The following is a 24407-nucleotide window of genomic DNA, read 5'->3' as shown; positions in this document are numbered from 1 at the left end:
TGAAAAACACACATTCGCATGCCATGTGAACCTACGCACTGTGCGAATGGTGGGCTGGCGTACCACTATTCGCAAGGCGGGATCTGGTTGACTGGCAAGGATGTGATTACACATCCGAGCGACTCACCCAGAATAACCCCCATAGAGTGTGCATCAGTATTTTTTCTTTTACCCTGTGTGGTTCTAGAAGCCAGAACTTGGTAGCATCTATTGTATACTTGAAGATAAGGCTCCTTCATTCTGGTACTGGCACCCCTCCCATCTACCCTCAGGTGCTTTCATTAGCACAGGTTGAGGTTCCTGCATTGCTGACTACATGTTACTATGGACTCTATTTGAAGGTAAGACCTAGATCATTTTATATACTGTGTTAGTATTAGAAATGTTAGGGACCCATCTAATGAAGTTCACCTGGACGCGGTGGATGAGCCCACATATGTGCCCAAATGTGTGCTAAGAACTTCAATTACACTCCATGTTAATTGTAAGAGTTTGTCAAAATTATTTTTACTATGAGTGTTGTTAGCACCTAGAGCAGGCTTGTCCAACCTGTGGCCCTCCACCTATTGTGAAACTACAAGTCCCATCATGCCTTGCCACAGTTCTGCTATTAGGTAATGGTAAAGCTATGGCAAGGCATGCTGGGATCTGTAGTTTCACAACAGCTGGAGGGCCGCAGGTTGGACATGCCTGACCTAGAGTGTGCATCAGTATTGCTCTTTTTTTCTCAGTGTGGTACTAGAAGCCTTAAGGGCAGATTTATTAAGCTTGGAGAAGAGATAAACTGGAGATAAAGCGGAGAAAAGGTAAAAGGAGATAAAGCACCAGCCAATCAGCTGTGTTTGAAAAAGACAGTTGGGAGTTGATTGGCTGGTGCTTTATCTCCTTTTACCTTTTCTCCGCTTTATCTCCAGTTTATCTCTTCTCCAAGCTTAATAAATCTGCCCCTTAATTTGGTAGCACCTCTCATGTTTAAAAACATGGTGTGCAGGCCAGTCCCCCGCTCTGTCCTCATGTTTAATAATACATAATAATAATATGAATTTTGCAGGAGCAGAACTCAAAATATAGTATAACCTGTAGATGTTCAGAGGTCAATCTGCACCATATCTTATACCCCCTTCACATCACAACTAATTACCGGGTACAAGTCGGTTTCTAAGAACCGATAGGAAAGCAGAGTTCTTACTGGTTCGTTGCGTGTAGCTGTGCAGTGTGAACGGATTACACAGGTCGAGCGACTCGTTTCCCATTCACACTATGGAGGAGGTAGCGCCTGGAGCAGCTCCAGCTCTAAGCGATGCCCCCCCCCCAATGATGTGCCAAAAATCCGCTGCGCCCCTGATGATGTCAGCAAACCGCCAATATTGCCGGTTCGCTGTTTGCAGTGTGAACAGACCGCACATGCGGGTCGCACCGGGACTGAACCAGTTAAAAGTCCCTGTGCGATCCTGCATTTGCGGTCTGAAAGCGGTAATAGTTTGAGGTTTAACTCACATCAGTCTACAGCCTTTATCAAAGGTGCTAGAACACTGGTGGGATAGCTGAGGTTGTATTCAGAACTACACATCTCAGCATGCCTTTTGCAGTGCATGCTGGATCCTGTAGTTCCACAGACACATGGTTTGCTTACAACTGTGCTAGAGGATAAAACACTGTGTACTGGGGACAGAGATATACTGTACATGATGGAGCTGTCACTACATGTCAGGGGGGGGGGGGGGGGAGACAGTGAGACCGGTCCCATCCTTACACTCACCTGAAATGGCTACTAGACCTATATAGTATCTTCCATATTCTAAGCCAGTCTTTAGACTATTTCAGAAGTTATTAGACTCATTTTTCCCTAGTTATAAGAATTGCAAATTAAATATATAACAGAAAAGGATCAGGAGCTGCAGTCGGTGCCCTCTGTGCAGGGAACAAGATATTGTAGTATTTACACTTACCTGCTGAGGAACCATAGCCTCTCACAGCAGTGATTGGGGTTCTCCCGGAGCAGTGGGTCAGGGTCCCGTCCCCTTAGAGAAGCGCGTGGGTCAGGGTCCCCTCAGAGCACTGCGTGGGTCAGGGTCCTGTCCCCTCAGAGCAGTGCGTGCGTGGGTCAGGGTCCTCTCAGAGCAGTGCGTGGGTCAGGGTCCCGTCCCCTCAGAGCAGTGCGTGGGTCAGGGTCCTGTCCCCTCAGAGCAGTGCGTGCGTGGGTCAGGGTCCTCTCAGAGCAGTGCGTGGGTCAGGGTCCCGTCCCCTCAGAGCAGTGCGTGGGTCAGGGTCCCCTCAGAGCAGTGCGTGGGTCAGGGTCCCCTCAGAGCAGTGCGTGGGTCAGGGTCCTCTCAGAGCAGTGCGTGGGTCAGGGTCCCGTCCCCTCAGAGCAGTGCGTGGGTCAGGGTCCCCTCAGAGCAGTGCGTGGGTCAGGGTCCCCTCAGAGCAGTGCGTGGGTCAGAGTCCTCTCAGAGCAGTGCGTGGGTCAGGGTCCTCTCAGAGCAGTGCGTGGGTCAGGATCCTCTCAGAGCAGTGCGTGGGTCAGGGTCCTCTCAGAGCAGTGCGTGGGTCAGGGTCCTCTCAGAGCAGTGCGTGGGTCAGGGTCCTCTCAGACAAGTGCGTGGGTCAGGGTCCTCTCAGAGCAGTGCGTGGGTCAGGGTCCCCTCAGAGCAGTGCGTGGGTCAGGGTCCTCTCAGAGCGGTGCGTGGGTCAGGGTCCCCTCAGAGCAGTGCGTGGGTCAGGGTCCTCTCAGAGCAGTGCGTGGGTCAGGGTCCCCTCAGAGCAGTGCGTGGGTCAGGGTCCTCTCAGAGCAGTGCATGGGTCAGAGTCCCCTCAGAGCAGTGTGTGGGTCCCCTCAGAGCAGTGCGTGGGTCAGGGTCCTCTCAGAGCAGTGCGTGGGTCAGGGTCCTCTCAGAGCAGTGCGTGGTTCAGGGTCCCCTCAGTGCAGTGCGTGGGTCAGGGTCCTCTCAGAGCAGTGCGTGGGTCAGGGTCCTCTCAGAGCAGTGCGTGGGTCAGGGTCCTCTCAGAGCAGTGCCTGGCTCAGGGTCCTCTCAGAGCAGTGTGATGCCCAGGATGATGTAATTACACAGGCAGAGCAGTTATCACTACATGATGCAGACACAATCCTGCCTGGGTGACCTGTGGGAGAGGGAAGACCCTCTGCAGCCCCCCTGGCTTACACAGATCCCAGCTCAGCACTGCTGCCCAGATGCACATCACACACACACCTCCCAATGGGAGAACACCACGGCTGCTGCCTGGAAATATTCCTTCATCCCAGTAATTGTAGCTGAGCCTGACCCTGATCATGCATCGCCGGTCACATCATCAGCCTTGGGGAGGACTTTTACTAACAGTTTGCAGCCAGCCTTACTGACTGCTAGTACTAGGGGCTCAGGGATTGTAAATGAGGGGTTCACTCCTAATGTCGCTGTTATTACTTTGACATTTATATTCAGGATTTTTTTATTTATTATAAAGGACGAGTTGTCATATTTTCTATCCTCTTATTACAATTTCCAAAATGATCACTTTGTATCCGTAGTGATGACACAAATGATCGATGGTTCTGACACCCATAGCGGATGTCCAAAGATGATGCAGCCACATTTTTACCCACCATCGCTTCATCCCTTTTCTGATTGGTCCATCGCTATTTGTAATAATCTGGCAGTTATGTCGGGTCACACAAGACGATCCGTAGCGCAACCGATGAAACATTCCATTGGTTGTGCCGCACAGCCGATAGGACGACCAAAATGTCAGCAAGCGGGAGCGCACGGTAGTGCCTACACACTACCTGATGTGCATGATATGTCAATCTGATCCCCCGAATCGTGTGTACCCAGCTTGGAGAGTGATACAGTGGAGAGAGATAAAGTACCAGCCAATCAGCTCATAGCTGCCGTAACACTATGAAGGTCAAGTTACATTAGGATGACCACTAAAGGTTGACATTGCTTAGGTTGACAGATTAAATAGGTCGACATGGCTAAGGTTGACAGGGTCGGAATTTCGACACAACCATTATGTCCACAATGGGAAGGCCGACAGTGAAAAGGTCAACATGAGTTTTTCACGTTTTTTTTTGTCCCGAATTTTGACGTAAGTCAACATGGAAGCTCGGCACACTACTGCATTCTCCCTCCATGCTCTAGTGCAGCGGTTCCCAACCCGTGGTACGCGTACCACCGGGGCTACGCGCTGTTCTTTCAGGGGGTAAGCAATGCAGATGCTGGTAATGGCGGCTGCGTGACCCGGTGTCCTGCGCATGTGCCGGGTCGCGCAGCCGCCATTACCAGCATCTGCATTGCCACGGCTGGAAGGACGGATGGCAGTAGTTGCTGGGGGTATGCAGGTTGCTGGGGGTATGCGGGTTGCTGGGGGTATGCGGCGCCGGCTTCTGAGCCTGAGGGGAGGAGAGTGCATTGCGCATCTCTCCTACCCCCAGTGGCGTAACTAAGTTTTGCCCCCCCCCCCCGCCGCCGCCCCACCAAGCACCCCCAATCCCCCGCCGCCCATGCAAACCCCCCCCTCCAATCCCCTGCAGCCTTACCTATCGCGCTGGTCCCGGCTGCGCCGTTCTACTGAGGACCACCACAAAATGGCCGCCCCCATACAGCAGACAGTTTCAGAGAACAGTGTGCTATATGGGGGCGGCCATTTTGTTGTGGTCCTCAGCAGAAGAACGGAGCCGCCGGGACCAGCGAGATAGGTAAGTCTGCGGGAGATTGGGGGGGGGGGTGTAACTATAGCACCGCAGCCCCCGGCGCCCCCACATGCACAGCGCCCCCCCCCCCCCGCGGTGACGGGGGCTGCGGTGCTATAGTTACGCCGCTGCCTACCCCTCACCGTGCTTCCCTGTGACTGGGCCGCCCGTCAGCCAATCAGAGCTTGCAGGTCGGCAGCCAATCAGGAGCCGGCCCACGAACTTTGATTGGCGGGCAGCCCAGTCACAGTGAAGGGAAGGAGAGATGCGCAGTGTGCTGTACTCTCCTTCCCTGAGAGAAGAAGGCAGCGGCAGCAGCTACATGTCAGTGACTGCAGGGGGACACTAGACTGTCCGCTTCCCGGCAGCAGCATCAATGGTGAGTGTGCTGCTGCTGGGAAACACTGTGGGGGCATTGCTGGCACTGTGGGGGTATACTTATTGCTGGCACTGTGGGGGGCATATTTATTGCTGGCACTGTGGGGGGCATTGCTGGCACTGTGGGGGCATACCATATTGCTGGCACTGTGGGGGCATACCATATTGCTGGCACTGTGGGGGGTATTGCTGGCACTGTGGGGCATTGCTGGCACTGTGGGGCATACTTGTTGCTGGCACTATGGGGGCATACTTGTTGCTGGCACTATGGGGGCATACTTGTTGCTGGCACTGTAGGGGCATTGTTGGCACTGTGGGCGCATACCCAGTACCATGGGGTCATACCTGGCACCGTGGTGGCATTCCTGTTTCTGGCACTGTGGGGGCATACGTGGCACCATTGGAGCATATGTGTATCTGGCACTTTTGGGGGCATATGTGTATCTGGCACTATTGGAAGGTTAACGTGATCCCTTGGAATGTCTGTTTGTTGCTTCAGTAATAGAGATCTGACAGTGTTCTGTTATTTTATATGCTGTCCGCAGAATGGGCTGAGCTTATATTGTGGTCAAGTGGTTGCACTTTTTTTTCCTCATCATTGCCAGTATGAACGCTATCTCTTATATATTTGGCTACATCTGTCACTCAAAGTGTGTCTGGAGATATAACCCTGGGTGGAGCTTCTGACTCAAATGACTGACTCACATGACAGAGAACCAGCCCAGTGAGCCCACAGACAATGCCAGACACCCTCTGCCTCTCCATGTTACCAAGCAAAGACACAGCTACACACCAGACACACCAGGTGAGCGCCCCACACCTCCATACCTCCAAACATGACCCTCTCCAGGAGGGACAGAATGCTCTGTTTGTGGACTTCCATCTTAATTTATGATTGTCATCACCTGTCATTTTAAACAGGGTAATTGATAAGAAAGGTGTTTAAGCACAGGTGATGGTAATCCATAAATTAAGAAGTCCAGAAACAGAGCAATGTGTCACTCCTGGAGAGGGTCATATTGGGTATGCACCTCCCTTCCCCCCCCCCCCCATTCACGGCATCCCCACGATTAAATGGCACATGCAAAACACTGACATGGCTATGGTCGACAATGAAAAAGGTTGACAAGATTTATTTTTCACTTTTTCAATGTTTTCATATTTATTTTCATGTGTCGACATGGACACCATGGAAACAATTTTTTTCTTGTGGCGATTCGCGGCACCCCCCGCGACCCCCCTCCCGCGATTTGCAGCACACCCCCCGCAATTGCGACACCCCCGGTGACTCCCGCAATTTGCGGCCCCACCCCGTGACACCCCCCCCCTCCTGCAATTCGCGCCAACCCCCGGGCCCACCCTCCCGCGGTTCACGGTGCCCCCCACGACCCCCCCTACCGTGGTTCACGGTGCCCCCCACGACCCCCCCTACCGCGATTCCCCACCCCTGACCCCCCCTCCTGTCATTGCGGCAACCCCCCGCCCCCGCGACCCACCCTCCCGCGATTCACTGCAACCTCCCGCGCCCCCCCATCCCACGATTCGCGGCACCCACACCCCCCCCCCCACGACCCATCCTCCCGCAATTCACGGCATTCACCCACGACCCCTCCTCCCGTGATTCGCGGACACCCCTCACCTCCTCCCTCCCCCACCCCCGCGCGTGATTCACGGCAACCCCAGGATTAAATGGCACATGCAAAACACTGGCACGGCTATGGTCGACAATGAAAAAGGTTGACATGAGTTTTTGAAGATTTATTTTTTCATATTCATTCTCATGTGTCGACATGGACACCAATGAAGTGCCACACTTATGTCAACATTTACATGTGTTGAACTTTCTGTGTTGATTTTTTCTTGTAGCAATTTTTTTCCAGTGACAACTATGAACTATGTGCACGTCAACCTACACATCATCAACCAATTCTTTGTATAATATATAACACCTGTTCTGTTTTACTGTAGGTGTTTTAACTCAGACCTTTTACTGCTACTATTACTGTTTATGTAAATGCATTCTGAATTACAGCAACATCCTACCATCCTTCTACAAGAATATATAAACAACTAGGTGATTCATCGCGCCCCGTGCCCCCCCCTCCCGCAATTCACGGACCCCCCGCGCACCCCCCCTCCCGTGATTCGCAACCCCCCCTCGCGCAATTCACGCCCCCTCCCTGACTTTGCGGACCCCCGCCCTCTCCCGCGATTCGCCGACACCTGCGCCCCCTCCCTCCCTTGATACACGGCACCCCCGCGCCCCTCCCGCAATTCATGGCACCCCTAAGCCCCTCTTTAGTCCCCCGTATACTCACACACCCCTATCACTACCCAGCTTCCTGCTCTCACGAACCGTAACTTCCACCACTGGGGAGTCGCTGACGCTGTTTTGCCCACATGCCCCTATCATGCCTCATAGCCCAGCCTCCTGCTCTCATGCACCCAAACTCCCACCCAGTAGGAGGAGACACTGACTAAGGGCCACCATCCTGTACTCCTGTGCTGCCACGCTGGACCCTCACCCACTGGCAGAAGCACCACAGTATCTCCCACCCTCCTCTTTAGTCCCCCTTATTCCCACACACCCCTATCACTACCCAGCCTCCTGTTTTCCTGTGTCGTGACCTCCGCCAGTGGGGAGCCGCTGACTCAGAAACACCCTACTATACTATTGCACACACACACACCTAAACAACATGCACACACAGCCCCCCCACACCCACAAATGTCACTGTACCATCCACACTATCAATGTACATCTTACTCTGTAACCGCTTTTTAATTAAACAAAACAATACACACCCCCTTCCAAATCATATGCTCTCTATTTAACACATTTCACCTATAACTCAAGTTGCAATACAGGCATCTTTCATACAATTCTAACCATCTTTCTCATATACAAATGTTCACAAATTAAGGTGGCGCAGCCCCTTACGACGGTGTGAAGAGCGCTCGTAGGGCGCGATGAATCACCTAGTGTTTTATATTTGGTACCAGAATGATTTTTGTAGTATAAACTGGGCACTAGAATCTTTTTTGGATATCATAAATTAATCTGAAGACATGGCACATACCACCACAGTGAAAATGGGGGAGTGACTTGCCCCTGTTAAGCTACACCCTTCAAATGAGACCACACCCCCTTTTAGGCCACGCCCTCTAACATGTTCACGCGCGGCTTGACACGAGGGGGTACTCATAAATGAAAAGCCTAATCAAGGGGTACGGGAGACAAAAAAGGTTAGGAACCGCTGCTCTAGTGGATGGTTGGGTATGAAATACTGTCTGTCGGCACAAGTCGGCTAAAAAAAAAAACACGTGAAAAACTGATGTCAACCTTTTGACTGTTGACCTTCTCATTGTCAACCTAATGCTTATGTTGACCTTCTGACCATGTCGGCCTTAGCCACGCTGACCTATTTCATGTGTCAACCTATGCCCTGTTGATCTTCAGTGGTCGATCTAATGTATGTCAACCTTCATAGCATCGATTTAACCCCTTACCGCCGCAGCCTGTTTTTGCCTTCCTGACAGAGCCCTTTTTTTCAAATCTGACAGGTATCACTTAAGTGGGGATAACTTTTTTTTGCTTTTACTTATCTCAGTGATTTTGAGATTGTTTTCTCGTGACACATTGTACTTTAAGTTAGTGGTAAATTTTGGTTGATACAGTCTGTTTTTTTTTGTGAAAAATACCAAAATGTCGTAAAAAAATTGAACATTTTGCAATTTGCAAAATGTTAAATTTTCTGCTTGTGAGACAAATAATCATACCACTCAAAATAGTTAATAACTAACATAGACCATATGTATACTTTATTATTACATCATTATTTCAACCTGCTTTTAATTTTTTTGGACACTAGGGGGCAGCAGAGTCAAAATTATACACATAACACAGTAAACGCTGCTTTTGGCTGTTCACGTTTGAACAGCCAATCGCAGCGATCGTTGAGGGGGGGGGGGCATCGGTGCCCCCCCTGGGCAATGAGGGAAGATGTCTGCTGTCAGGGACAGCAGACATCGTCCCTCTGTCACCGCGTCTATAGACGCGGTGACAGTTTAAAGTCATGACGTACATTTACGTCATGTGTCGGGAAGTACATCCCGACCATGACGTAAATGTACGTCAAATGTCGGGAAGGGGTTAACGACTGTATCCCGTTACAGGGGGTGTTTGCAAAATGACAGTTAGGGGCTATTTGTTTGGTGCTTGATCTCTCTCTGCTTTAGGCTCAGTACATCTGCTAAGTGGCCCTTCTGCTCCGCGGGAGGTTTCTGTCCTCCCTGACCCCACCTTAGGACACCTGCGTTACGGTTTAACAGGTGCACCGCCCCAGTCACACTCCCCACCTGCCACTGTCTAAGCCAGTGGTGTCAAACTCATGGCCCTCTAACTGTTGTGGAACTACACATCCCAGCATGCCCTTCCACATATTTTATATAATGGATTGCTAAAACTATTGCAGGGCATGCTGGGACATGTAGTTCCACAACAGTTGGAGAGCCATGAGTTTGACACCACTGGACTCTAAGCAGTAGTCAGCTGTAACTGGGTTGTGTTGAATGAGCACACGGCCTGTAATCAAAAGTACTCCCCAAAGTTCATTGGGGAGGGGGGGGGGGGGGAGTACTCTCAGTTATACAGTGTGTGTAAACCGTTGGTCAAAGCCATTGATCAAGCCCGCCAGGTAGTACATCTGCACCCCTGCCTTATATTGCTTACACTGTCCTGGTTTTTATTTAGGTTCCTCATACATAATAACTGACAGAAATCAGACAGCAACAAGGAAAATACATTTGATGTTAATTCCACCATTCTGTGCGACGCCCTTTATCAAACGTTAGGGTATAAAAACGCTAAAATACTCCTAATGGCATAAACAGATTCAGGCCGCCTTGTACGACTCGCTTCTGTAACATCGTAAGTCCATTAACATTCACATCCTGGGGGTTATTCTGGTTCATTCACTCGGATGCAAATTCGCATCCTTGCAAGTGAACCGGGGGGGGGTTATTCTGGTTGGTTCGGATGTGAATTTGCATCCTTGGGAGTGAACAAGATCCCGCCTCACGGTTGGCGGTACGCCGGCCCACCATTTGTAAGTCGTGTACGTCCACAATGGCTGCGAATGGATGTTTTACATAAACATCCATTCGCATGCCGCTGGGACCGTCCCACATCTTTCAATGGTCACCGGCCATAGAAAGATGCGGAAGGTGCGCGCATATGTGAGGTTGCTCTGAGCAGCCTTACATATGTGTGTACGCTCGGGGGGAAATGGGCGGGCAGCTGACATCCGGTGATGTCACAGCTAGTGGGCGTGCAGCTGACATCCGGTGATGTCAGCGGGTGGGAGGGCAGCTGACATCCGGTGATGTCACCGGGTGGGAGGGCAGCTGACATCCAGTGATGTCAGCGGGTGGGCGGGCAGCTGACATCCGGTGATGTCAGCTGCCCGCCCCATGCATGTCCATCACGGCCTCATTAGTATGAGAACGTCCATGAAATGCTGGGCGTTCCCAGATGCTATTGGGCCAGCCTGCCGCCCCACGCCCGCCGTCTGCAAAGATGCGTGCGGGCACCCAGCGTATGCGCAGAAACATCAGCCGTGCACGAACAGACCTGAATAACGTCCCCTGTCTGCCGGCCTCACCAATGTTCTGATATAATTCCTCACCCTCCAAAGTTTACTTAGCCCACTATGCATACTTACCTACTTTCTGGCTGCCCTTTCCAAGAGAGGGCAGCCACCTCAGGGGGGAAGGGGGGGGCGGGGCTGCGGGGAGTGAAAAGAAAGGGGTGGGGCTGGGCAGAGCCACACTAGTGGCTATTTGTTTGGGGGCGTGTACAGAGTGATCGTGCCGTTTTAGCCACGCCCACCGATGTGCAATGCCATTTTTAATGCATTGTACACGGTGGGCAGGGCTAAAACAACGAGATTCGCGTCATTTGACCCGCGGGAGGGTTGCCCCTCTTTCCGGGGGGCTGGGAAGGGGACCCGATTTCCAGGACGCTCCTGGCCATTCCGGAAGGGTAGGCAACCCTGCCACTATGTTGTTCCAAAACTGTCTTAATTGAAGCCTCTGAGAGCTAATAGGGGGTGTATTATACAGAAATGCGCACTGGCGCAGTCCGGCCCAGGTGAAATGCTGCAGCGTTCCTGGCTGACATTGTAGGCAGAACGTTCGTTATTTGCTGGTGGTGTTAATGGGTTCTGCAAATCAGGGTTTATTACAGGCCCAGAGAGAAGTGGGGCTCTAACGATTAGTAAAAAAACACATATAAGCATTTTATTTCCTCGAAGTACTTCCAGCAATGATAAATGATTCAAATAAAACGTAAGTGTCTGCCGCATCCACGAGTCGGAAACAGTATTTATGGACGTCTAACGCAGTGTAAAAATAACTCTTGAAACAGATTATGGGGCTTCGTACAAAGGACTTTCTCAGTGGCTGCGTTAGAATCAGGCTGATCAGGGCCGGAGCTGACTTCACATGACTTCCCCTCAAGCGCCTGCATCTTCCCTGACACGCCCAGAAAACAGACAGTTACCACCCACAAACACTGGCTTCCTGTCAAACAGCCAGCGATCCAAAAGAGCGACGATGTCTAGGTTGACACCAAAACGTCCACAAGCACAAGGTTGACACTGGAAAATGGACGACACTGAAAAGTCTACATGTCTTTTTCACATTTTTGGGTGTCACTGTCGACACCTGAGCACGTGGATTGCCAAGTAATGTCCCGCTTTGCTTGCCGTGCTTCTGGCCTGGTGCCTTCTCTGGGCTGGGCACACTACCATTCCCAACTGCAGGTTCAAAAAGGAGAAAAAAAAATACCCCCAAAAAGTTCATGTCAACCATTTTATGTGTCGACTATTGTAATGTCGACAGCACGGATGGTGTAGAATTACTGCCTCACAGCACTGCGGTCATGGGTTCATTTCCCACCAAACTGTGCGGAGTTTGTATATTCTCCCCGTGCTTGTGTGGGTTTCCTCCGGGTACTCTGGTTTCCTCCCACAATCCAAATATATACTGGTAGGCTATTTGGCTCCCAACAAGATTAACCCTAGAAAGAATGTGTGTGCATGTACATGTGGTAGGGAAAACCTGGCATACAGAATAACCAACTGGGCCCCAGGATGTCTGCAGTCACCACTGGTGGGCGCTGCTGAGTAACCGCCTGAGTCTGAGTGTGTGTTCTGGTATGTGTGTCTTGCTGCCCCTGTTTACAGCCAAGATAACATCACTATGGGATACTGGTTTGGATCTATAAAACCGGTTTCCTACCAAATAAAATATTTAGCGGGATGTGGAATGGGATTTAATAATAGTGGTAGGGAAGGAGCCGGCAACAGTATCTGGCAGCAGTGACATAATGGGTGTAAATAAGCTGAATATTCGAATATTTCACATTTGTTTCAGTACATTAACCTCCAAATGAGGTTTTAGAATGGTATTGCCGGGGGGGTGACCGCTTAGAAAGAACTGTATGCCTTCTGTTTATGATAATTAGTCCCATATATTGGCAGGTGGGCCAAAGAGCTGACAATCTAATAATGAGGGGTTTAACCCTGTAAAATCTGACATGTGAAAACTATGTAACCATGGTGTCTTTACTTACCATCAATGACTTTTCTCTGAAACCAATGTGGCGCACAGACTAATGTGGATGACCCCCCACCTTCAGAGTAATTAGGAGATGCCTCTCACATACCTCCACCCCTCCATTGAGAAACAGGGAGAGAAAGAGGGTGACAGTATAAGGCAGGGGGAAGCAGGGTGTGACAGGGAGAGGAAGAGGGTAGTAGTACGTTTATTTATAAGGCGCCGCAAAGTGTCCGCAGCGCCGTACATAGCAAACAAAAAAAAAACAAATTACAAGGTAACGTACAGGGTGTGTTGAAAAATACAGTATAAATAGGGGTATAGCTGGTAGAACTAAAATCAGCATCAGTTTAGAAGTAGGTGTGGAAATTGTCGAGGAGACTGAAGATGAAGTAGAGGAAGGGAAGAACAGGACAGGAGCACAGGTGAGGTAATGAGGTGGGGTGAGTACGTGAGGAAGGAGGACCCTACTCATAAGAGTTAACATACTAAAAATAGGTGGGTGGACGAACGAAATACAATAGGATAAGTAGGAACGGAGGGGAACGGAGGCAGGATAGGAGGATCAAAAGAGGTTAGGAGGAGGGATAGGCTAGTCGAAAAAAGTGGGTTTTGAGGGAGCGCTTGAAGGAGGTAAGGGAATCAGAAAGCCTGATGGGTGGCGGGAGGTTGTTCCAGTGCAGGGGGGCAGCGCGAGAGAAGTCTTGGACACGGGAGTGGGAGGAGGTGATTAGGTGACAGTAAGGCAGAGTGTGACAGGGAGAGGAAGAGGATGACAGTATAAGGCAGGGGGAAGCAGTGTGAGGCAGGGAGAAGTAGAGTGTGACAGGGAGAGGGTGACAGTATAAGGCAGGGGGAAGCAGGGTGTGACAGGGAGAGAAAGAGGGTGACAGTGACAGTGTGAGGCAGGGTTAAGCAGAGTGTGACAGGGAGAGGGTGACAGTATAAGGCAGGGGGAAGCAGGGTGTGACAGGGAGAGGAAGAGGGTTACAGTGTGAGGCAGGGTTAAGCAGAGTGTGACGGGGAGAGGAAGAGGGTGACAGTGTGAGGCAGAGGGTGACAGTGTGAGGCAGGTAGAAGTAGAGTGACAGGGAGAGGAAGAGGGTGACAGTGTGAGGCAGGGGGAAGTAGAGTGTGACAGGGAGAGGAAGAGGGTGACAGTATAAGGCAGGGGGAAGCAGGGTGTGACAGGGAGAGGAAGAGGGTGACAGTGTGAGGCAGGGTTAAGTAGAGTGTGACGGGGAGAGGAAGAGGGTGACAGTGTGAGGCAGAGGGTGACAGTGAGGGGCAGGTAGAAGTAGAGTGTGACAGGGAGAGGAAGAGGGTGACAGTGTGAGGCAGAGGGTGACAGTGTGAGGCAGGTAGAAGTAGAGTGTGACAGGGAGAGGAAGAGGGTGACAGTGTGAGGCAGAGGGTGACAGTGTGAGGCAGGTAGAAGTAGAGTGTGACAGGGAGAGGAAGAGGGTGACAGTGTGAGGCAGGGGGAAGTAGAGTGTGACAGGGAGAGGAAGAGGGTGACAGTATAAGGCAGGGGGAAGCAGGGTGTGACAGGGAGAGGAAGAGGGTGACAGTGTGAGGCAGGGTTAAGTAGAGTGTGACGGGGAGAGGAAGAGGGTGACAGTGTGAGGCAGAGGGTGACAGTGTGAGGCAGGGGAAAGTAGAGTGTGACAGGGAGAAGTAGAGTGTGACAGGGAGAGGAAGAGGGTGACAGTGTGAGGCAGAGGGTGACAGTGTGAGGCAGGTAGAAGTAGAGTGTGGCAGGGAGAGGAAGAGGGTGACAGTGTGAGGCAGAGGGTGACAGTGTGAGGCAGGTAGAAGTAGAGTGTGACAGGGAGAGGAAGAGGGTGACAGTGTGAGGCAGGGGGAAGTAGAGTGTGACAGGGAGAGGAAGAGGGTGACAGTATAAGGCAGGGGGAAGCAGGGTGTGACAGGGAGAGGAAGAGGGTGACAGTGTGAGGCAGAGGGTGACAGTGTGAGGCAGGGGAAAGTAGAGTGTGACAGGGAGAGGAAGAGGGTGACAGTATAAGGCACGGGGGAACAGGGTGTGACAGGGAGAGGAAGAGGGTGGTAGTGTGAGGCAGGGGGAAGTAGAGTGTGACAGGGACCTCCAGATCTTCTCTGCGGTGCGGTCCCGGCTCCCCTCTTGGCTACTGCTGCTTTGGAAATGGACCATCATAAAATGTCCACCCCCATACACAAATAGTTATGTGAAAATGTCTGCTGTATGGGGGCGGACATTTTCTGATAGACCATTTTCATAGCAGAAGCAGGAGGGGAACTGGGACCTCACTGCAGAGAAGATCTGCGGGTCCCTGCTGAGCGGAGGGGTAAGGCGGCACGAGGGAGGCATCGGCGGCCGGGGGGAAGGGTTGCTAACTTTACTGGGGGGGGGGGGGCTGCTAAATTTTCGGCGAGGGGGGGGGGGGGGGCGCGCATAAATTATGGTTACACCACTATGTCCTGCGCTATGCAGAGAACAGGGGGCATGTACCTTGGTGGAGGCAGGAACACAGTGACCCCTGCTCTGTCTGTGCCCCCACCCCTTGGATTTCCTTAGGTTGGCACTCAGACAAACTCTGACAGTGCCAGCTACACCGTGTGGGAGCTGCCTTTAATTCACAGACAGACGTGAATCACAAACTATGTAAAGCTGTCTGGTAACTCATTCAACATTGCCCAAAATGGTTGGTTGGGCCCCGATGCAATGCAGCTGCTGCACCAATGGTAGTTCTGCCTTTGGATGACCTATACTGAGGTGCAGTGTCACCATCTGACCACAGACACCTATAACTAGTATTAGGAAACCGTAATCTCCATACAGATGTGTCCTTTTATGCTATGGCTTTAGTCAGACCAAATAACCCACCTTGTTGCTCCATTTCAGCTGTCTACGCACGATGCCATTGTGGCTATAGACAATTTTGACTATGCGATTGCCCTAGAGCCCTGAACCACACAACCTTGACTGTTTTCACGTCACGATTTTCACTATGTCCAAATACATAACAAGCGAGTCAAAATTGCCTTGCGTATAAAGGTCCGTACGCATGGATAAATAGACAGCAGGTCTATTTATCCATGCGATACCGGCCTCACGTGGCCATGCATGGGTAGCTTTCTATACGATTTTGACTATATAGTCAAACGTGTAAGCCAAAATCGCTCAGCGTGTACACACTTTTAATCAAGTAAATAAAACAACTTAAAAGTAACAAAATTGTAATCTACAAGTCATCCACTAGATGGCAGTATTGCCTCAGGACTGAAAGCTGGGTACATGCTATACTATTTTTGTTAACGATAAGCCTGATAGTCAACATGCAGCCCAATCTGATATCATCAGTGACTGCGTGTTTAGTGAGGCTGTATTTACCTGTGGGCTGTTTGTTTTCGTGGCATCATTAACAATAACAGCGTTGCCACATATGGTACATTTGTACGGACCTTTATAAGGAACTACATCCTAAATGCAGACGACTTGCTTAGCAGATGGGATTTTATTTATGATCAGGTATTTATATAGCGCACACGTATTCCACAGCGCTGAACAGGGAGGTGTCCCCCCAAATCAGTCCCCTGCTTATAAATCTGTATTTCACCTGGACACATGGGGGATTTTTTTTTTGATTTTAGCCAACAGCCACCAAGTGTGCTTTTTGGAGCATGTAAAGAAAAGTAACGTAACGTAGAGAGAACATGCAAACTCTACAAATATCTCATCAGTCAGGCATTTAAATCATGACTTCAGGTTGAGGTAGTGATGCTAGCCACTACACCAACTGTGCAGGCTCAGACCAAACTTTTCAGCCTTTTTTTGGAGTGACCAGCAGTGTCCCTATCGTCAAGGGCTCCCAGCGCTAAGACAAATAAGCTCCTCTGTCACATAAGGTTGGCTTATGGTGTGCGTACACGTGGCAGGGAATAGACTGTAAGCTCCACTGGGGCTGGGGCCGATGTGACTAGATAAATATGCTCTTTAAAGCGCTGTGCAATGTAGGTATTTAGCAAAAAAGTCTACATTTTGGAGACTATGGTTTTCAGATTAATTTGGATAATGGATATTTGGATAAGGCATACTCAGCCTGTAATTGGAATTGAATACACAGCAAAACCACCAGGCACCAGTTATATACAGGAATATTTATTAAAAAACTAGAACTCTGCGGAAAACAAAGTTACAATATGTGTAAAATGATGCAGGAATGGGGGAAAGCTTTTAATTAGTGACTTGCTGAAACAAGGCTTCATACACCTAAGGCAGTGGTTCCCAACCTGGGGTACTTGAAATTATATTGGTAATGGCGGAAGAAAAAAAAAGTTTTTCGCTGGCAGAAGTCGTCTCCCATTGCCATGGAAACAATCCACGTTTTTTTTCAATTTAGGTTCCGTCTGCAGTGTCATCATTGTCTCCGCATGCTTTGGTCCCACCAGCAATCCACTGGGAGCTTCCTGCGCTGCCCTCAGACATCAGCGATCATCTGCCCCGCGCTGACACAGGTGGAGGATAACCCTCCAGGTGTTAGTAGGAACCCTGGAGACAGTACACAGCCAGCGACCAGACACAGAGAGACACTAATCCTCCACTACGCCTTAATATAAGGACATGCATTCCGCTCACTCCCACTCCCCTTGTACATACTGTGGGTACTCATACATGAAAAGCCTAATCAAGGGGTACAGGAGAGAAAAAGGTTGGGAACCACTGACCTATGGCAATACCTAAGGTATAGGCCCCATATCACCGGTCAATAAGCTGTATCTCCCCTTTCACAGTAATCTGGCTGTGCATAACCCCAGCACGATGTACATGAACCTGGCACTGGTGATATTAGGGTGAGGATTATTGTTTCCTGGCAGTTCTATTTCCACTATAACCAGATAAAGCCATTGGTGCACTGTACATTGTATCAATGGGTAACACACACATCGGCACAGACAATGTCATTCCCTGACTGTGGAATTTACTATGCTGCTAAACATACACAGATCACACAGATCATTGGATTCAGAAAATGATCACACAGATCATTGGATTCAGAAAATGATCATTCTGTGGGACAAATGCCAGACATTGTCCTTGTGTAATGGGATCCTTGTTATAAGGCACATGAGCTGCACCTGTCCCGCAGGTATTAGGGTAATTCCCACAGCCTGTATACCTGCTGAGGGGGTTGTGAGTCTCAGGAAGAGCAAAGTTCCCCTCAGCTCAGAATTATAGATATGTCAGTGTCTTGTCTGCCAGCTGCCTTAGTGTCCTCTCTGATACAGAGCAGTCCTGCTACCATATGCTTCATCTCCGTACCACACCAGAGACCAGCAGTTCCAGCAGTAAGAGGGCAGCAGGCCAGAGTGCTCAGCTCCATCAGGGAGGGGGGACCAGGACAGGTTGCTCAGTTACATCAGGGGAGGGGGGGACCAGGACAGGTTGCTCAATAACATCAGTCGAGAGGGGGTTGGGGGTACTGGTACAGATCACTCATTTCAAGACAGGTCGTTCAGTTCCATCAGGGTGGGGGGACCGCGACAGGTCATTCAGTTCCATCAGGGTGGGGGGACCGCGACAGGTCATTCAGTTCCATCAGGGTGGGGGGACCGCGACAGGTCATTCAGTTCCATCAGGGTGGGGGGACCGCGACAGGTCATTCAGTTCCATCAGGGTGGGGGGACCGCGACAGGTCATTCAGTTCCACCAGGGTGGGGGGACCGCGACAGGTCATTCAGTTCCACCAGGGTGGGGGGACCGCGACAGGTCATTCAGTTCCACCAGGGTGGGGGGACCGCGACAGGTCATTCAGTTCCACCAGGGTGGGGGGACCGCGACAGGTCATTCAGTTCCACCAGGGTGGGGGGACCGCGACAGGTCATTCAGTTCCACCAGGGTGGGGGGACCGCGACAGGTCATTCAGTTCCATCAGGGTGGGGGGACCGCGACAGGTCATTCAGTTCCATCAGGGTGGGGGGACCGCGACAGGTCATTCAGTTCCATCAGGGTGGGGGGACCGCGACAGGTCATTCAGTTCCATCAGGGTGGGGGGACCGCGACAGGTCATTCAGTTCCATCAGGGTGAGGAGGGCACTCAGTTCCATCAGAGATGTTCAGGCCATGACACACAGCCCAAGCAGGCGTGGACAAGCCTCCTCATCCCCCGGGGCCAACAGTCACACGGGTAGGGCTTTGGAGACCCCCCGGCGGAGCATTGTCCCGCAGAGGCCGCTGATGTAGCGTCTCCCAGCGGCTCCGCCCGGCAGCATCCCCAGGAGCAGAGCGGCGCCGGTGACCACCTGGGCTGCAGCCCCCAGCACGGTAAGCGGGGTGCTTCGGAGCCCCAGCGCCGCGTACAGCGTGCCCGCCAGGGTGGTGAGGTAGAGCAGGGCCCAGGGCTCGGGCTCACGGAGAAGGCGGCTGGGGCCCCGCAGGAAGGCGGCAGCGGACATGGCCAGCACGGAGCCCATAGACCACAGCATTGCGAACTTCCGCGCACGGAGCAGCAGCAGCGGCAGGTACAGGCCGGCCAGACCGAAGCACAGAGCGCCCATAGCGGCGCACACCCCGGCCGCCAGCATCCTCTGCGTCCCGCTCATACCCGGCAGGAACGGGTCCGCCTCCACCGGGCTCCATTGCCAGGCCGCGCCGCCGGGGCTGGAGGAGGGCAGCCAGGATCGCCACACCGGCTCCGAGCGCTCCACCGGGGGTGAGGCGGTGGCCGAGCTCCCGGCCTTATTCTGCGCCACGTACTCCTGCAGCTGCCGGCCCAGCTCCGCCATCCTGAACACACTTCCGGCTTTTTGCCTGTGTCAATAAAGTTACGTGAGCAGCGTTACCCTGGTAACTGAGCACTGAGCACACTACTAGAGTGTAACCGGTACTGTACGTACGTACACACATAGGTCTGGCGTCCGCCATTTTGTTAAAGACCAGTCTGGTCTGGTGTCAGCCATTGTGTTAAAGACCAGTCTCGGTGCTGCTGCCTGCGGTTACATTACGTACAGATTCTCCTGTCTCAGTGAGGAACACACAGGTGCGGGGCTGAGGTGAGTACATGCCGGGGGCCAGTCCCATAATCATCCCCTACCTGCCATATTACCGTGCATGAGCTGCCTGTACCCCCCATGCTGCCAGCCCCTGTACACCCTGCCGCCAGCACCCTGTACCCACTCCCCCTGCTGACAGAACCTTGTGTTTTCCCCTGCTTACAGCACCCTGTACCCCCCTGCTGCCAGTACCCTGTACGACCACTGCTACCAGCACCCTGTACCCCAGTGTACTGCTGCCAGCACCCTGCACACAACCCCCCCCCCCCCCTCCTCCCTGCTGCCAGCACCCTGTACTGTGGCTTCCCTCTGCCAGCACACTGGAACCTGTCTTCCCTCTGCGAGCACCCTGTACCCCGGCTTCCTGCTGTGTTGATGTGTCTTTCCTTTTTAGGCAGCATCATGGGACGTTCCTCTAAGGACAAGAGGGACATCTACTACCGCCTGGCCAAGGAGGAAGGCTGGAGGGCGCGCAGCGCGTTTAAGCTGCTTCAGCTGGATGAGGAGTATCAGCTCTTCCAAGGTACCGTGGTAACAGCGCCACTGACACATGGCACCTGATGGTCTGCACGCCACACCGGTAGTGAAAGACGCACGGGCCACATCAGTAGTGATAGATCTGCGTGTGTGCAGGTTCCCAGCAGTGCCCCCACCCACAGTGCCCCAATGTCCCAGCCCTTCCCTCCCAGTCATCCCATGTAGGTGGTATGTGTGCCTATACAGAGGCAGCACTGGTTTACCTATCACATGCTATGATGCCAGAATGAACTGCCGTGCCTGCTTGTCTTCCAGGGGTGCAGAGAGCGGTGGATCTATGTGCAGCACCTGGAAGTTGGAGCCAGGTCCTCAGCCGGAAGCTCAGGTGAGATGTTCGGCTACATGGCACCTTGCCTGGGGAAGTAGTGGGATCTGGGGCAGGTGATGGACATGTCTATCCTTCTGTCCACACAGGGCCGGCGGTGAGACCTCAGAGGTGAAGATTGTTGCGGTGGACCTGCAAGCCATGGCTCCCCTGCCTGGGGTAATCCAAATTCAGGGTGATATTACCAAGGTAATGTCTGCGGTGACGTGTACGAGTTCCAGCTCTGGGTAAATGTGTGATCGAGCATTCAGTCTGCACAGCCATTACATGTGTCTCAGTAACTCAGCAGTTCATGGATTAGTGACCTGTCATATGGCTTGGCCAGTGATGGGGTGCAAGGTGAATGGAGTTCTGTGATTGGACGCAAGATGAATGGAGTTCTGTGATTGGACGCAAGGTGAATGGAGTTCTGTGGTTGGGCATAAGGAGAATGGTCTTCTGTTATGTAATGATTTTCCAAATCCCAACGATCACCCATAGTTGAGTTGCCAACTCGCTAAGCAGCGGTCGCTTGCTGCTTAGCGAGTGTCTTAACGCTGCCCAGCCGAATCAGAGGTCCTGCATTATGTCCTGGCATTTTTCTCCTGAAGCAATGTCTGTCCCCACTCCCTATCCTCATCAGGGAAGTGCGCTCCGTATAATGCGATTTGCCACATTTTAGTTATTGTGCATCTATAATTGAACTGCAAAAAATTCTGGACTCTATTTTTACCTAATACACTGCTAATTTAGTATTTGGTGTCCGTAACCACCAAAATCCTCTACTCGGAGTCCCTACCTTGTAGCCTGTCTTATTACATACTGCACCACCAGGGGCTACACAAAAATGGCCGACGTAATAGTGGTAGCTGACCACGTTCATTGTGGTTTTCTCCATTCAGGTTTCCACAGCTCACGAGATCATTCGTCACTTCGAGGGACATCCAGCAGACCTTGTGGTGTGTGATGGAGCACCAGATGGTAAGCCGGCCGTTCCCGGTCCCCCAGTTACCTCTTGTTGGCGTGTCTCACTCCTTACACTTCCTGTGCCTGCAGTAAGTGTGGGTGAGGCGACTGTCTGGTATAATCTCTTATCTTTGGTTTGTAGTGACCGGCCTGCACGATATTGATGAATATATTCAGGCGCAGCTTCTGCTAGCGGTGAGTCTGCATTTCTTGTGATACAGGAGAAGAGATTTCCCTTACTTTGTAGGAAATAAGTAAGGCTTTCCTTGTACATCAGCGAATCATTTACAAGTTGGTTGCGGCATGTTGCCATATTTTTTGGAAAGTTAATTCCAAGTCACTAACTTTTATATAAAAGGTTAACTGAATATTTAAAGTGGTTTTATAATGTGAGTCAAACACCTTTGGCGTTTATCACAGTCGCATGGGTACGGCCAGTGTTTCCTGGGTGTGCCCACAGAAACCGTGGGTGCACCCAGAAAAACACTGGGTGTCCCCATGCAAACAAAAGCGTAGCAAAGCTGGCATGGGGCCAGCGGCTGACGTCACGTGACATCAGCACTCGTCCAGTTCTCGGCCAATTACGAGCCAGTTAAAATCAGGCTAGACTGACTTATATTTGCGAATGGGGGAAAAAAAAAAATTTGATAATCGGTGACCATCAAATGATTTTTCGCCTGCATGCGAATGGACATTCGCTCAGCGACGGGGGCGGGTGTTCACTCTCCTGGCTGATGGGGTTTACCCGCTCACTAAGCAGCAAAATATACATTGCTTAGCAAGCCAGCGTGAATAAGGCCCAAAATCTGAGCGGTCAGCCGGGGCCTATATAATAGCTTTGCGACTGAGAAGATGGACGGTTCCTAATTCAGGGATGTAAGATAATGCATCGGTACACGTGGCTGTGTCACACTGGCCGTGACCAGCTTACGTTCCTCAGGAGGTGACAATAACTTTGTGACTGGTCCTGTTGGTCCCTCTAGTAACACAACGTCTCCCCCTCACAGGCTCTAAACATTACAACCCATGTGCTGAGGAAAGGGGGCACGTTTGTCGCTAAGGTGGGTGTCCCTAATCCACATAATTTATATATCAGGCAGCTGAGCCATTTCTTTGACACGTGGATCATCATTTTCAGATATTCAGGGGAAAGGACGTGACTCTCCTGTACTCCCAGCTGAAGATCTTCTTCCGAGAGGTCACATGTGCTAAACCCCGGAGCAGCCGGAACTCCAGCATTGGTAAGTAGGAAGGGAAGGGTAGATTTACCATATAGGCAAACATTGGCGGCCTTGACCAATGGATTTACGGCTGCGACAGGAATCAATACGGTTACCAGCAGGTTTATTCCTGTTGCCGGTTTAAAACTATCGATAAAAGCCACAAATCAACGCCCACTTTGGAAAAGTGTCATATTGTAAATCTACCCATTGGTCCTCACAATGCACCAGTAAGGGGTGGAGGTACTGGATTGCCATTGGCTTGTGGAGTTCACCAAGGAATATTTATTCAACCGTAAAGCCTGGGGCACCCATGGGTGGGGCGGATTATTACAGATGCAATGGGACGTGGTCATACAACATGATTATTAGCACATATAAGGGATTACTGAAGACTACCCGATTCCTGCCAGTCTAGCGTTCATCTGTACTTCTCCCCCACAGAGGCGTTTGTCGTGTGCCAAGGTTACAGTCCGCCGGAGGGCTATATACCCAACATGTCAAATCCCCTATTGGATCACTGCTACGGTGAGAACAATGGTTACGTGGGGTAACCCCAAGGACCACACATGAACACGGTCTTCTTACCGGTTTATCCTCCTCTCTCTCCAGATGTGGACTTCAACCAGCTTGAAGGTCCTAACCGTGTGATAGTACCGTTCTTGGCGTGTGGGGACCTGAGTGCGTATGACTCTGATAGGACCTACCCTCTCCAGGTAAGTGGGTGATACTGCTGAATGTGAGGGAACCTCTACCTGTGCATGGGCACCCCACAACTGACCCCACATGCTCCTGTCCTCTGCAGTTGGATACCGGGAAGGAATACCAGTACACGTCACCCAATCAGCCGCCTATTCACCCGCCGTACGAGGAGGCCTGCTTCCTAAAGAAGAACAATCTTCTCGCCAAAGAGAGGCCTCCGTCCCCATTGGATAAGCCGTCTAATGCGGTAGCCAATGAGGAAGAGAGCTGCAGCGTCAGCGAAGGTGCCGCCATGCAGCGCCTGTCTATCTCCTCCTGACGTCCTTCTTATTCGTGGATGAAGGTTTTATGTCTCAGTGGCGTATTTGTGCGACATATTTTATACACAAGGAAACATTTTATTTATCAGGATTTTAATTTGTACAAAATAAAGGCAACTGTATTCATCTTATTTAGAGCTTGGAGTGTGTAATGGGGAAGAGAAGGTACATCATGGTCTGCCGTTATAAGCTTCTTCCTGTATAATGATGCTCTGCTCGCTGATCACATGGTTATTTTTTTTAGTTTAGACCAATCGTATCAAGCATTCAAATTAGTGCATTTTACAACATCGCACGTTATCCACCCTCAGACAACTTTTGCTTCTCCCATATTCCCTGCAACTGTTAGAAAGCAAATCGCTTTCTCCATTGTTGTTCTCCTTACATTTCAGCTGATCACTTATCTTATATCATCCAGCAGGACTGTTGATTGTTTCTTGCACCTAGATCGTCTGTCGCGTGTATAACTATCCAGACAGTAGTTTTACCTTTGGGCAGGGAAAGTAAACCGCGTCTTCTGATGATACAGATGTGCTGCTGAAGAACTCAGAAGATAGGATAATGGGCCTTATTCTGGTCTGCATGCCATGCTGCAAAATTCGCAGCATGGCATGTGGATAAAATGCCGCTCGCACAGCTGT

The 24407-nt window shown here is 51.2% G+C and overlaps 2 protein-coding genes across 4 annotated transcripts in view; one reads left to right on the top strand and one right to left on the bottom strand.

Annotated features, from left to right (window-relative positions):
• FTSJ1 (FtsJ RNA 2'-O-methyltransferase 1) overlaps positions 1 to 23897 on the top strand; it is a 40062-nt gene extending 16165 nt beyond the window's left edge. The window contains exons 1-11 of one of the 3 annotated variants that reach the window (XM_083161381.1): positions 19513 to 19704; positions 20112 to 20240; positions 20510 to 20579; positions 20669 to 20768; positions 21461 to 21539; positions 21667 to 21719; positions 22532 to 22585; positions 22663 to 22765; positions 23189 to 23272; positions 23357 to 23460; positions 23550 to 23897. In XM_083161381.1, coding sequence (XP_083017507.1) covers positions 20120 to 20240; positions 20510 to 20579; positions 20669 to 20768; positions 21461 to 21539; positions 21667 to 21719; positions 22532 to 22585; positions 22663 to 22765; positions 23189 to 23272; positions 23357 to 23460; positions 23550 to 23765 — 984 coding nt within the window. In that variant the 5' untranslated portion in view covers positions 19513 to 19704; positions 20112 to 20119 and the 3' untranslated portion in view covers positions 23766 to 23897. Of the gene's footprint in view, positions 1 to 19512; positions 19718 to 20111; positions 20241 to 20509; positions 20580 to 20668; positions 20769 to 21460; positions 21540 to 21666; positions 21720 to 22531; positions 22586 to 22662; positions 22766 to 23188; positions 23273 to 23356; positions 23461 to 23549 lie in introns of those variants that run through there. The other 2 variants (XM_083161380.1, XM_083161382.1) reach the window with 2 other exon arrangements.
• On the bottom strand, positions 16805 to 19559 carry SFT2D3 (SFT2 domain containing 3). Its single transcript, XM_083161383.1, has one exon. The coding sequence runs from the start codon at positions 19448 to 19450 to the stop codon at positions 18845 to 18847; it is 606 nt and encodes a 201-aa protein (XP_083017509.1). The 5' UTR covers positions 19451 to 19559; the 3' UTR covers positions 16805 to 18844.
• Positions 23898 to 24407: the final 510 nt, after the last annotated feature.

The sequence above is a fragment of the Crinia signifera genome, chromosome 9, assembly GCF_055691185.1.
Source record: "Crinia signifera chromosome 9, ASM5569118v1, whole genome shotgun sequence".
NCBI lineage: Eukaryota > Metazoa > Chordata > Amphibia > Anura > Myobatrachidae > Crinia > Crinia signifera.
This window is presented reverse-complemented; position numbering and strand designations above follow the sequence as displayed.

What these genes read in the sequence shown, in the direction of transcription:
- SFT2D3 (XM_083161383.1), bottom strand. Translation starts at nt 19,450, where the DNA reads ATGGCGGAGCTGGGCCGGCAGCTGCAGGAGTACGTGGCGCAGAATAAG.